Source organism: Alternaria arbusti (assembly GCF_024043155.1).
Source record: "Alternaria arbusti strain BMP 1465 chromosome Unknown scaffold_1, whole genome shotgun sequence".
Taxonomy (NCBI): Eukaryota; Fungi; Ascomycota; class Dothideomycetes; order Pleosporales; family Pleosporaceae; genus Alternaria; species Alternaria arbusti.
This window is the reverse complement of record NW_026249941.1, coordinates 405762-418904: the sequence shown is the minus strand read 5'-3', so window position 1 is coordinate 418904 and position 13143 is coordinate 405762. Positions and strand designations below refer to the sequence as shown.

General features: G+C 52.9%; 7 protein-coding genes across 7 annotated transcripts; 4 read left to right on the top strand and 3 right to left on the bottom strand.

The window, feature by feature from the left end:
• Positions 1 to 2202: 2202 nt before the first annotated feature.
• Positions 2203 to 3345, bottom strand: J4E86_000167 (uncharacterized protein; the record flags this gene model as incomplete). Its single annotated transcript, XM_051440743.1, has 2 exons — positions 2203 to 2419; positions 2735 to 3345. 2 exons carry the CDS (start codon positions 3343 to 3345, stop codon positions 2203 to 2205), a joined length of 828 nt encoding a protein of 275 aa, XP_051306914.1.
• A 1555-nt stretch (positions 3346 to 4900) lies between these two features.
• Positions 4901 to 5388, top strand: J4E86_000166 (uncharacterized protein; the record flags this gene model as incomplete). The annotated part of the gene is given in 2 exon segments (XM_051440742.1): positions 4901 to 4929; positions 4944 to 5388. 2 exon segments carry the CDS (start codon positions 4901 to 4903, stop codon positions 5386 to 5388), a joined length of 474 nt encoding a protein of 157 aa, XP_051306913.1.
• A 275-nt stretch (positions 5389 to 5663) lies between these two features.
• On the top strand, positions 5664 to 6983 carry J4E86_000165 (uncharacterized protein; the record flags this gene model as incomplete). Its single annotated transcript, XM_051440741.1, has 1 exon — positions 5664 to 6983. The coding sequence occupies one exon, from the start codon at positions 5664 to 5666 to the stop codon at positions 6981 to 6983; it is 1320 nt and encodes a 439-aa protein (XP_051306912.1).
• A 738-nt stretch (positions 6984 to 7721) lies between these two features.
• J4E86_000164 (uncharacterized protein) lies at positions 7722 to 8744 on the top strand (the record flags this gene model as incomplete). Its single annotated transcript, XM_051440740.1, has 1 exon — positions 7722 to 8744. The coding sequence occupies one exon, from the start codon at positions 7722 to 7724 to the stop codon at positions 8742 to 8744; it is 1023 nt and encodes a 340-aa protein (XP_051306911.1).
• A 29-nt stretch (positions 8745 to 8773) lies between these two features.
• On the bottom strand, positions 8774 to 9912 carry J4E86_000163 (putative secondary metabolism biosynthetic enzyme; the record flags this gene model as incomplete). Its single annotated transcript, XM_051440739.1, has 3 exons — positions 8774 to 9311; positions 9385 to 9795; positions 9860 to 9912. 3 exons carry the CDS (start codon positions 9910 to 9912, stop codon positions 8774 to 8776), a joined length of 1002 nt encoding a protein of 333 aa, XP_051306910.1.
• A 480-nt stretch (positions 9913 to 10392) lies between these two features.
• Positions 10393 to 11718, top strand: J4E86_000162 (uncharacterized protein; the record flags this gene model as incomplete). Its single annotated transcript, XM_051440738.1, has 1 exon — positions 10393 to 11718. One exon carries the CDS (start codon positions 10393 to 10395, stop codon positions 11716 to 11718), a length of 1326 nt encoding a protein of 441 aa, XP_051306909.1.
• A 421-nt stretch (positions 11719 to 12139) lies between these two features.
• J4E86_000161 (uncharacterized protein) lies at positions 12140 to 12775 on the bottom strand (the record flags this gene model as incomplete). Its single annotated transcript, XM_051440737.1, has 2 exons — positions 12140 to 12679; positions 12746 to 12775. 2 exons carry the CDS (start codon positions 12773 to 12775, stop codon positions 12140 to 12142), a joined length of 570 nt encoding a protein of 189 aa, XP_051306908.1.
• Between the last annotated feature and the right edge of the window lie 368 nt (positions 12776 to 13143).

The following is a 13143-nucleotide window of genomic DNA, read 5'->3' as shown; positions in this document are numbered from 1 at the left end:
CCGTCAAACACGACCCGCAAACATACTTCCTGTTCATCTCTACCTATCCAAGCGAGCACGCAGTTGTGACCAAGTCCAGCGAGGCCGAATCGAGTCGTTGATCCATTGGATCATCCAGGCAAGGACACCAGCATCAGGCATAGTAAGTTCGTTCATCAATAAGGCAACGTGTGCAACATGCTAACCTTATCTCTTCAAGGCCTTCTTCACTTTCCTACAGAAAACATGCCTTCAGGACCAGTCATAAGTGACTGGATCTGCAAGTCGCTAGTCTTCTTTCTCGCTATCGCCATGCAAGCGCGCCTGACCACGAAGCTCACGCCTGGTTTCTCTAAAAATCTCGAAGAGAGACTACCGGACCACAATAGAGTGCTGTTTTCATGGTGGCTGAACCCTTCGGATCAGCAGCTGAAAGCTTTCATGCTCGGCGTCAGTGCCTTCCTCTCGGTCGTACTCTGGGTACCGAGCCTCCGTGGTATCGGGCTGCCAATGGGCGTCGTCTTGTCTATAACAGGGCTTTACTCTGACTTGCAGTTGAAGGAAAGCTTCATTCCGCACACTGCTCTTTTGTTAATGTGCTGCGCTGCGCTGTATCTGGAGTAGTAGAGAGGGGTATTATGAGGGCCATGGATATTGTGCTGGACAATGTACCATGCACTTCGGTGACCTGGCGTTATCGTTGTAGCTGTGCGCGTGCAATATTTCTCTTTGTCGGGTATCCTATCAATAAATCACGAGCTCTTGGCTTATATCAGCTGTATGTATACCAATCGTGTATACCGCCTATCCCCAAAAGCGACGAGCCTTTCATCATCTAGTAAGAAAGTTTCTTCGAATCAAAGAGCCTCCGGCAGACGGTCCGCTAGCGCGAGGCTAGTGAGTGGGTCCTGAGGTCGGGGCGCAAACGATCAAAGCTTCATCCCTTAGATATCCGTGAACGTGTGCAATCATCCGCTACAAAGCTCGTATCGTGAGCATATCGCACGCCTAAAAGGACCTTGTTGGGCATTTAGTGTGGTTCAAAATTTCTTTTTATACCCGCCTTGGCCATATATTGCGAGCTTAGAGATTGTAATCTACTGCCCCCACCCGTACTCCGCCCTCTCACTCCCGCCCCCTTTGACCCCGTCGCTCACATCGTCCTCGTCAACCTGCTTGCAATCATCCATCACAGCGCTTTAAGCGCAGCGATAATAAAGCACAACCAAGCCGGCAGATCTGTAGTCCAAGCTCTGATCCAATTCATCCGAAGCCAAGACTCCATGGAGATGACAACATTACCATGTGGAATGTTTTTCTCGATAGCTGCTATACGGCGCAGAGCCGTTGGTGCAAACAGCATATGAGCTAAACTGAAGAATAGTCCCCATGCATACCACGTCGTCGAGCCGAACTGATGTCCCGGTATAAGCAGGTTGAGAATGCCGAGAAGGTAGCCGACGGGGTAGAAGACGATCAGCACCCACTGCCATCGAAGGCCGCCCCTAGTCCACCAGGCGGGAAGAATAGAGTTTGCTAACGGGCGGATGGGGTCCTGCACCCAAGTTCCGAACATCAGGTGCTCATCGAGGGCGAACATGAGGGTCATGGAGGATACGAGCGCCGGACTGAGGCGGAGAAGCCGGAGAGCAATCTCCGCGAGTGACATGGCTGGCCGATGGGTAGTGGGTAAGAATTCAATGTTGGTAGAGTTCAAGAAGCTGATTTCCGTGCTTCCAAATCAAGTAATCCTTGACATTTGCGACGCTTTGGAGATGATAGCTGAAAGGTCACCTTGTTGCTCGCAATTTATCCCTGCAATTGCATCAGTTTTTCTGCTTCCGAAGGTGTGTGGGACGTGTGTTGTGGGAAAACTGGAAAGTCCCGAACACCTGGGCACGTCTGACCGTCTGACAGCGCGTGCATATCACGCCACTCGGCTACCACGTCCCAGAAAATCCACCGAAGCCCATTCGGCTCGAATTACCCCCTTGAATCTGGGAAGCGTCATATTCACGGGCGTGGTGTATGTTCAGTAATGATTCGTAACACCTGAAGGCGTCTTAGAGTTTGTGGGGGTATCTTGCCAAGACTGAGTGCCGGAGAATACAATTTGTGAAGTTTACAGAGGGCAGTGATACCTTATCTATCGTTTCATTAACGGTATGTATGAGGATCTATTTGCTCGCAATACCGCTCGATATTGTCACACATCGGTATCCTTTACACTGGCTTGTACACAAGCTCATGTAGTCTGCGAATCTCCTCCTTCAGCGCCTTGGTCCCTGCTCTATCTGCCGAGCCATTTCCGCATCCTTCACTTTTCAGCATCAGCTCGAGGAGGTGCCGGGGGATAACACTGTCGCGAGTATCGCTCTCGCATCCATCGCCATCTGAGCCGGCCTCGCGATCATTCGGGTAGCCCAGTAAACGGCCAATTCTATCTACCATTCTAATTACAGCTTGAATAAGAACAATGATCTGCAGGTCCGGATCGGGAGGCAAGGAGACGTCAACTATGTTGAGAAACGAGATCGTAAAGAGATTGATTTGGCGGCGTGTGGCGAGTAGCGCTGCTCGAATGGCGGAAAAGGTATTTCGACAGTGGTGTAGGAGATTTGCGTGGCAGGAGAGTAAAAGAAGGCTCGTAGGCATGTCAACGCTACTGCTATGAGACGTCTGGTGCACTACAGCGAAGTCAACACTGCTATCTGTTCGACGCCTTTTTAGCGGCGATCGGCCTGTCGTGTCAGACATGTAGCTTCTTGACTCATCAACGTCCAATCCTTCGATTGGACTCAGCCAACTACTGGCTACAGTGCTAGACTTGCGATTGTCGTGTGAGTCGTAGATAGCCGAGTGATTGGGTCCGACGATGTCGACGAGCAGCCTGTGGTAGGTTTGAAGGCTTTGCGTCATAGAGATGACAGTATCGCAGAGAGTACGGTTCTCCTCTGGTGGTGTAGCCAAAGCTGTCAGACCCAAACCCGAGTGGATGTTCCTTGACCCGGCCCCTGTAGAGGTTGCGGCCCCCAATTGTCGGGACAGCTGCATATTCAGGTCTGACAACTCCTGCATTGTCTCTTGGCGCATGAGTGAAAAGCAACCACGTCCGTGGAGTGGCTCGGTAGAATCGATTGTAGGTCGTTCGTCTTCCGTGAGTGTTGGAATGGACTGGCCCGTGGAAAGATCCATCGTCGGAAGGAGGAAGTGTTCGGTCGGTAGATTCATCGAATCGTCTTCGAGTGTGGCTTCCCCAGCGAGTGCAAAGTCGAAGGGGTCCAGGTACTGAACTGTGACACTTTGTAACGTTGGGTCAATCGGTGTATCGTCGAGATCATGTACTAGCCAAGCGTCGCTGTCCATGGTAAAGTCGACAGCGGTTCTCGTTTGCGATACAGCGTTGGGAAGAGGTGATGATCGCGTGGGTTTGGATGGGTCGTGAGCACTGTCGCTGCTCTCTCGAGACTGCTCCTTGTCTGCCCGTCTCGGTCTACCCATCCGTATCCCGGTATCGATGATACACGTTGCACCGGCTTTCTGGCACCTCTCACAAGGGGCCTTGGAATTCGAGCTCCGTATGCATCGCAGCTTCTGACCTCGACATCTGTCACATGCCAGCTGTTGGGACTTTTCTTTCTTTGGGGTCTCCACAATAGAACCCGATTTGCAACCCGAGAAGCAGCTGGAAGAATCTAGACGTGGCATGTTGGGAACAAAGAAAGGTCCGCGAGTAAATCATGCGAGGACATGCTAGGTCGGTAGCACCTAGACAGGTAAGGACGAGCGACGGTGATAGTGCGAACTATATGCCGTGACTCCCCAATGTATGGATTGAGGCTAGTCTTCAGCTAAAGAAGCAAGTGAGACTTCTCGGCAAGCTTGCGATATTGCTATGACCAGCTTACGTGAGGCTAATGATGTACAGCAGAGAACCTTGTAAAACACGAGGAAGATGATAGGACTGACTCTATTGTTGTCTTATCCCGCAGAATAGGTTCTTATCGCAGGCCCCAGAGCGGCGTGCTGCTGCCAGGCAGAGAGTTGGTGGTGGAGACCCAACGACCACTCAATCAAGAAACCTGCTCTCCCGAGCGTTGAACGAGGAGGAGCCGAATGCTAGCTGAGGTGTGCAGCTGTGGCATGAATGCAATGTGTTAGTGGATGGAAGATATAGCCAATGTCTCTAAGGACACCCGTTTGGCTCCTCGTCCAAATGGCGGGATGTAATGGGACTTGCCGTGAAGGATTCAAGGTCGCCGAGACTTTTGAACTTGCAGGACGCATGGCAAACCATTCGTTCATTAAGCGAAGGCGTGACAGTACGACCCGAAGGTGCGACCCAACCTTGAAAGCCTGCGTTACAGTGCGACCCCAAACGCGGGATACGGCGGCGGGCCGTTGGGCCACCCGTAGGAGCCACCCGTGGGCTGCCCAGGTGGGTGGGGATCTGATTGCGAACTCACGCCAGGGGGCCTCACATGGACTTCTCCGCGACGGTTTGATTAAGGCTTTATCCTATCTTCGTCACGCTAACAGCCGTCGTCATCTATTGCGTCATCTGCTCGTTGGATTGAATATGTACATGAGACATGCGGGTGTACCTAGATATGATGCTTACGGAAAGTGTTGCGGTGACCATCTGTGGCTGGAGATGTGGCTCAATATTACTTCGTGCCGGCGCTTTTGCCGGAACGCTAACCAAAACAAGGTGCGGAATGTATACACCGGTGGAAGGCAGCGAGGTGTCTACCAACATGTGTTTGGGGGCTTTGTCACACTTGAAAGCAGTAGCTTCCAAGCCACCTGCAGGAAGCCTGTCGACCGAGCTGAAATAATTCCACTTCCAACATCTAGCCGCGGAGGATCGCAAAACCCTGCGAGGTTGACTATGGCCCACCCAGTAAAACCCTCCGCGGTGATGGCCAGGCTTCTTGCAGCCTTGAATACGTAGTCACAGACAGTTCCTCACATGCAACCAAAGGTGCGAATACTTCCGGACGTTCCATCAACTTCCTGTACCAAGGTTTCAACACAGCCCATTGCCTGCGCATCATCGTACTACAAACCTGGTACCAACCACACGGTCAGCCTATCGCCCAAAAGATCAAACGATCCTTCCAGCCGTCCTTCCTGTTCTGTGAGATGACACAGCAAAACCCAGCCGCTCCGAACTCGGAGTCAAATGAAGCTTCGGTCGATGCCCAGGATGCGACAACGGAAAAGAACCCGCCAAAGTTCCAGAAAGGTCCAAGATTCTGGGCCATCATGGTCGTCCTCTCACTAGTGAGCCTTCTCACGGCTTTGGAGGCCACAGTTACCTCGACGGTTATGCCATCTCTCGTCGCCGATCTGGGTGGGGGCGAAGAATTCATCTGGGTTTCTAATGCATACTTCTTGACCATGTAAGGCTTCTGCCCCAGAGAGCCTTGTGCCTGAGCGACGAACCCGTAACTGATTCAGATAGGACCTCTTTGATGCCCATGTATGGACAGCTCGCCAATGTATTCGGTCGTCGGTGGCCCATGATCATATCAGCGGTCGTCTTCATGATAGGGAGTGGCGTTTGTGGCGGGTAAGTTATCACACCCTTGAAATCCGACTCGCGATCCAATTTCTTCGTGTCAAGCTCGAAGTCTTTGCTGATGAGAAGATGAATGCGCAGAGCGACCAACATATCCCAAATGATCGGCGGTCGAGTGGTACAGGGGATTGGAGCAGCAGGAGTCGCCGTCCTCTGTGAGATTATCATCTGCGACTTAGTACCGCTTCGAGAGAGGGGAACCTACATGGGCGCCGTGTTTGGCATGGTCGGTCTCGGTGCTGCTCTTGGTCCTTTCTTTGGCGGACTGCTCGTGAGTTACAGCACCTGGCGCTGGGCTTTCTACATGGCTCTTCCCATCGGCGGCGTTGCGGTCGTACTGCTATTCGCCTTTCTGAAGGTCAAATACGACAAATCTCAGACTTGGGCCACCAAGGCTTCGAGCCTCGACTGGCTGGGCAACGCACTTTTCGTCAGTGGTTGTGCCCCGGTCCTACTTGCCGTTAGCTGGGCAGGAGGAAAATATCCATGGTCATCTTACCAAGTCCTCGTACCGCTCTTGCTTGGGTTGGCCACGTTGGGGGGCTTCATCGTACTTGAAGGCAATGCTCGCCTGACGCCAAATCCCATCATGCCACTCCATCTCTTCGGCAACTCTATGAGCCTCATCGTCTTCCTCCTCGCCTTTCTCCACGGTATTGTCACTATGTGGGCGCTTTACTTCCTCCCAGTATACTTCCAAGGCGTTCTCGCAGTAGATGCATACAAGGCCGGCATCTATCTTCTTCCCACCATCCTCGCACTTCTCCCAGGCGCTATCGGCGGCGGGTTGCTACTCAGCAAGTTCGGTCGCTACAAGCCCATTCTCGCCACTTCCTTCGCCTTAATCGTCATCGGGTTTGGCGTATTCACGCTCCTGGATGAGAGGTCGAGTGCAGGCGCGTGGGTGGGCTTCCAGGTGATTGAATCCTTTGGCGCGGGCTTCGGCATGGGGGCCATGCTCCCCGCGCTACTAGCCTCTCTGAGCGACAAGGATACAGCAGTAGCGACGGCCACGTGGGGCTTCATGCGAAGCTTCGGCGTTTTGTGGGGCGTGGCCATCGCCGGTACCACCTACACCAACCGCGCTGCGCAGCTGGCTCGCTCAGGTGCCATCAGCGACAAGATGGTAGCTGCTCAGTTTATGACGGGCGGCGCATACGCGGCAGCCGAGCTCGACTTCCTTGACACACTGTCCGCTCAGGTGCGTGCGCAAGTAATATCTGTACAGAGCACCGCGCTCCAGCGATCCTGGCAGGTTGCCATCGCCTTTGGTGGAGTAGGCTTCATTGCTGCTGCTTTGCTGAAGCAAGTACCGCTTAGAAGGGAGAACGACACTGAATTTGGCATGACAGACAGTAAAGACAAGCCCACCGAGGAGGAAGCGAAAGGTGCAACAAAGGCTGAGGCTCCAGCATCGTGATTCTATTACCTGAATGCCAACAGAATAGGATTTGATAGACCAAGGCCAACCCAGCACTAGCTACAGGTATCGAAGTTTGCGGGAAACTTCCCTGCTTCGATGCAAGCCACCGCATACATAGAGTCTTTCCTAGCGGAATGAACATTTAAATCCACAACTCAACTATGTGCTATTAACAACGATTATCTGATATACAGAGTTCCAGAGCTTCAAATCAAAGTACACGAGGCAGAATGCATCGCGTGCCACCGTGAACTCCAAAGGACGGCTACTACGCTCCTTCACACGCACCTCGACATGGCCCGGGTTTAAAGTGGGACAATCGTTGCTGATTGGCTAATCACAAACCCTCCTCGGGGGGTTTCCCCACGTGACTAATTCACGCAACAACAGTCAGCCGTGCCTGGTCAAATCATACGAAATATCTCCTTTAACTCGGTTGGGTTGCATTCCCATTTCCGCGCCTATCTAAGCACTACACCAACTATGCACAAGTCCGCAGTTCGCCGCTCCGCCTGCGACCAGTGCAGGGCAAAGCGGGTTCGATGCCTTCGAGCCCAAGACAGCACGGCGGCGTGCGCTCGCTGCTGCTACATGGGCGCGCAATGCGTAACAGGCGCCGCCGGTCACCCTGGAAGACCGCCCAAGCAGCGTCATGCCGTCGCCTCGCCCAGAGCCCAACGCCCGTCGACGTTGCGAGATGTCAACCACGAAAACGCTCATGCAACTGCGACATCAATGGTTCCCACGCCTACACAAGCGAATGATTCCGCCATGCACCTCCCTTCGCCAAGAGACCCCACTGCTTATGAGCCATTACCAGATTTCTGGGGTGCGACGGGCGACATCTCCGCTTTCTTCGACTCTTATCCCTCTTCGATGGATCATAGTCCCATGTCGGGGGCAGACAGCGTCTCCCTAGCGGATCAGTTTCAGGGACTTCCAGGTGCAAACGATGAATTCGACATGATGCTTCATATGGAAGGAGTTCCTAGCACGGGTCTTGATTCGAATACTGGCCCGCTACTTAGTTGTGGGGAGATTTCCGACCCAACGCCACTACCGCAATTCTCCACCGCCGCAAGCTCTCTAGTAATGTTCCGAGAGGAGATAGACCAGCGCATCGCGACAATTGACACATACTACTCAAATGCTTCCAAAGTTCAACAGCGTTGCAAGGATGAGGCTGCGGGAAGAGATGTCGAGAATCCAGCAGCTTTACTCCTGACATGCACCAAAGAGTTCACCGGGATTATCCAAAACCTCACACCAGCGAGGCAGCTACACATGCAGACCGAACATACACTAAACACGGAAACCCTACTCCTAATTCTGTCTAGCTACCTTGCGTTGATGAGGCTCTTCGACTCCCTATTCCAGCGCATCCACAAATATCTCTGCCAAGTGTCGCCAGAGTCGTACAAGACCATCAAGGTCAAGTCGGTACTCCGCATCGGCGGTGTCTCTGCGCTTCAAGACATGCCCCTCAAGGCGTATGCTATAGGCATTCTAGACGCAATTCAGGGCCAGGTACAAACCCTAGAGTGTTGCATGGGGATTCCAGCAGAATATTGTCTCTCAGGCGAGGCAGTTGCCTCATCCACCGCGGCCGCTTCGGGTATCTTCTCCAGTGCGCAACGACTCCGGCTGTTTTGGACCGTTATGGCACAAGAGGATGTCAAGTCACTGCATGGAAGCAGCTCGTACGTAGAGTCGATACGAGCCAGTATCAAGGAGTCAATGACATTTCTTGACGACTAGATCAAGTCGGAATGGGCTATCATTACTATCTAATAGTCATACAAAGGATATACCAGCTTCTGCGCTGAGACTTCCTTACGCTGCAAGACTCCCAGTCCGTCAATGACCTTGGCTAATCCGCCCGGGTTGATCTGCATGGGATGTGGTTTCAATTTTTTGGAGTCGAGCAAGGCGGCGAAGCGCTTGATCCACCCATGAAGCCAGTCATGCAGCTCAGGGTTTGCCTTGCGATAGTATCCTCCTGGTAATTCCAACTCTAATCCGGCCACTTCTAAACCCATGACCCAGCTTGGCTTGACAGCATTCCTCATTGTGGCCATGAGTTCATCCGGCAGAAGCTCAAAACCGATGTATCTACCACCACCACGTCCAATAGCCGCGTAGCACTGGCGGATAGACCTCGCTTCGGTAATGATATCTAGTGCATATTCCAGCGAGTTCTTGGTGTATGCTCGTATATCTTCCCCACACGTCGGCGAGTGGTAGTCAAACGCCTTCTCGGCTCCATATTCTTCCACAAGCTTGAAGTTCTTGGGAGAGCAGGTCGTGATGACTCTATAGCCCGACCTACGAATACGTTAGATCAATCATCATACGCTCACGACACTTCGTAGCGAAAGGGAAACAATGGGTCACTCACATCTTCAACAGCTGCATGGCAAAGGTTCCACTGGCGGTGGATCCACCATAGACCAGAACGAATTTGGGGTCTTTCGTTGGTTCTTCGGGCGTTCCAGACAGCTTCATCTCCCACCAAAGCGCCATTCCCACGCTACTGGCCACAGCGCAACCTATCGAAGCCGCCTGCTCCCAAGAGAAGTGGTCGGGAACACGCCACAGGTTGTCAGGTTTCTCCGCGATGTAGTCAGTGAAGGCACCGGACCAGGGTCGTCGAGCCTGAGAGGCCATCTGAGCGCCAGCAACGCGATCGCCAATTTCCAGACCGCCGGGAGTACTGGCAACAGCGTCGCCAACACGCACGACCACGCCTGAGAAGTCGCAGCCGTCGACCGTGTTGGGACAATGTATTCGGGCTGGCATTTTGTAGTCGCTACAGAGATAGACGTGCGAAGTCAGTATATGTCTCACATGCACTGCGTACAGCCAAAACTCACCAGTGGTTGACTGCCACTGCACTCACCTTGATGAGTACATGGTCAGGTGACATGGTTGGCATGGGCAGGTCAGTGCGGAGGTCAAAGGACCCGGCTGTCGTGGCTGACTGCACGACAGCCTGCCGTAATGGGGGCAGCGTTGGGAGAATTGATGTTGCCATGGTTTGGTACTCTGTAGAGAAGCGCAATCCTAGTATGCCGAGTCACCTGGATTCATGGCGTGCCCGAGATGCAGCTCGCTGCTTTTCACTCTGATAGTAAGCTTACTACATACCTCTCAGCTCAGGCGGGGGGACTCTAACGTGGTAGCTATTGGTGCTTTTCGGGGGTTCGGAAGTTGACAGAGCAAGGTCGGGACTTTCTAGAGCTAGCGAAGTGTATACCAGGACTTTTCGGGACTTTTTGCAGTGCTGTGAGAAAGAGAAACACCTTGAACCCATGCTCGACCCGTATAATGAAGGTAATACGTGAGCGAAGTCCGTTGTTCCAGCCGACTCACCGCAGTGATCAGGCAGTAGCTCAGCTCCGGTACCATGTCGAAGATGTTCACGGCACTCATCCTTGCGTCGTTCCTCTGTCTTTTCACCGCCGCAAACCTGCATCAGCTACCTCTAGGTCCCTCGGAATTTCCCGTTGATGACGACCTGAACCCAAAATGGGACGACGAGTCCTGTACCATTAGCAGGAGCACAGCTTTCGAAGTGCTCGACGGTCCCAACAACTTTTCATCATCCCCATCTGATCCCATCAACTCGATAAAGATCAACCCACTCATTAATAAGACCAACTGGGAGCAATGGGAATTCGATGGCATGTCCCACACGGGCGTTTCACTCTTGGCGATAATGTTCTCACGCGACTATTCGATGCACTACTTTGGCAGAGGCAACCTACGAGTGGACTTTTTCGCCAACACTGGGGACGGCAAGCATCACAAGCTACTCGAGTACCTCGAGGAGTCCACCATTCTGGACTGCCCTGGCTATACCTACGGCATCTGGAATAGTACGGGGAAATCATACTCATTCTATACCACCAAGGACCTCAAACATTCCAAGCTCGTCTTCGATTCGCCAGGCATACGCGGCACATACAAGCTATCAGCCACCACACCCCCAGTCCACGCCGACGGTTCGACACCAGGTTCAGAGGGTGAGAATGCAGCAGACGCCGCGCTACTCTCACCCGACCTCTACTACAGCCAGCCTGTCGCCGGTGGCGAAGTGGTCATGGACAGTGTTCTGGGATCTGGACAGAAGCTGTCATTCAGCGGTAGAGGCGGCTCAACCCGTCTCTGGGCCAAAGATGGCTGGCTTCCGTTAACAGAGAGCTGGGTAGCTCTACGTCTCTGGGCAGGGCCCTACACCATCGCCTACTGGCACGTGGTATCACGCGTAGGAGAAGATCTGGGCAAGAAGTTCACCTCGGCCGTTCTTTTCTACGACGACGAGCTTCTAGTGGGCACGCGAGTTGGAGACGTCTCCGAGACCGAGGACTACTTCTTAGACACGTATAACAGCGGTGGAGAATGCGGAGGATCGTATCACGACAACAACACCGGCGGAGTCTTCGAGTTTGTGTCGCCGGCTCGAGACAAGAAGTGGCGGTTCGAGACCCAGCACATGTTGATGTGGTTTGAGCTGGGCATCGGTGAAGGCCTTGGTATGAGTGACTTTGCGGACCGTGTTGTTGGCGGCGAGGTTGGTGGGCCGCAATATGAAGGGCGTGGGTTAACGGAGCAGGCCAAGTTTCCGCTGTATATTCCTCAGTGGGTTGTTTGGCTCCTGTATGGCGTAGGGTTCTTGGGGACGAAGAAAGACTATGCTGTTGACTTTGTCAGGGCCTGGTCTCCGTGGTGAGGGAGCTGGGAGACATGATGACTGGTGATGGACTGATTATTGCTGTAGGTTGGGAGAACATGATCGCGCGATGCTAGATGCGGTGGCTGGGTATATACCGTATGGAGTGTAGTATGCTTCAATGCCACTTTGCTATCTCATATTGTTGGAACAGGGCACTAGCGCATCTGGTACGTCATGATGACGTATCTCGGCAGCATCACGGCCCCTTCTGTAGCGATATTCTCATGATGAGCAGCAGTGGTCTGAATGGCGAATACAAGTTAGGAGAAAGCTTGACACACTGAGACCTTTGTAACGCACACTGGTCGCATGTAGGTCGCATAGTCACAAATAGTTTGATAGTCAAGAACCTTAGAAGTATAGAACAACGGCTTTGAGTATCTAGATACTTGCGACTGGGTGAAGGCAACAGAGCCTTTCAATTACCACCATCTCTCCCCTTCCAATCATACCAAGCCATGCAATAAACCGCCTGACCCCCTTTCTTCAGTCCCATAACCCTCAAAAGCCTCCTCTCTCCATTCAGCATACCAAACCCCCATATCTGTTCCATAACCCACCCCTTAGTCTGATGCACAACAAGATCAAACAGATGTTCCTCCTCACCCTTCTTCCCCTCCCGTAGAAAATCCTTCGTCAACTCCGCGTCCAGCGGTTTCCCATCATACCCTGTAGCAGTATCAAGACAGATCATCCGAGTCCGAGCAGAAGATGTGCCGAACAAGGACGAAGAATGGATTTTTTCTCGTCCGTCTAGCCATCGCGTCTCCGTCTCTTCGCTCAGTCCGGCGATTGCGACGGAGGCGGCTTGGGTGAAGATCATGGTTGGGATGCCGGCTTCGTCGACCGAGTGGGCGATTTTCATGGATAGCGTGGCAAGGCTGATTACTTTGCGGATTATCCATGGGATGCCTTGGAAGACGAAGGCGGGGTCGAGCGAGTCGGATAAGGTTTTGTTCTGCGGTTGTTAGCGGTGGTTGGACGGATTGGGGAGACGACTCAGAGAGTGTCTGGAGTGACTTACTAGCAACCAGGAACCTGTGAGGTCATGCATTGTGACTTCTGGAGGGGCAGCCATCTTCGTTTGGGTATGAGCTCGTTTGATTCGACTGGGCCGGTGGAATGAAGAAACTGGCAATAAGGACCAAGAATGGAGAGATCAGAGGTAATACCGAAAGTTCGTCGACATGTTGGCCATGTCCGCAGCGTGAAGGGACTGGCCGGACATGTAAAGTGCCGGTTGCAAAAGTCCCGAATTCGGCAATGCACGACAGGCAGCACAACGAACTCAGTAGTGGCGTGTCAGCACCGAATCGGAACTTGCAAAAAAGATCGAAACCAATCGGGTGTGGAGCTGAGGCACCGAGGCAGTTCGAGGCCCACCAAATCGTTGCGAAAAAAGTACCTGCGGATACTTCGACA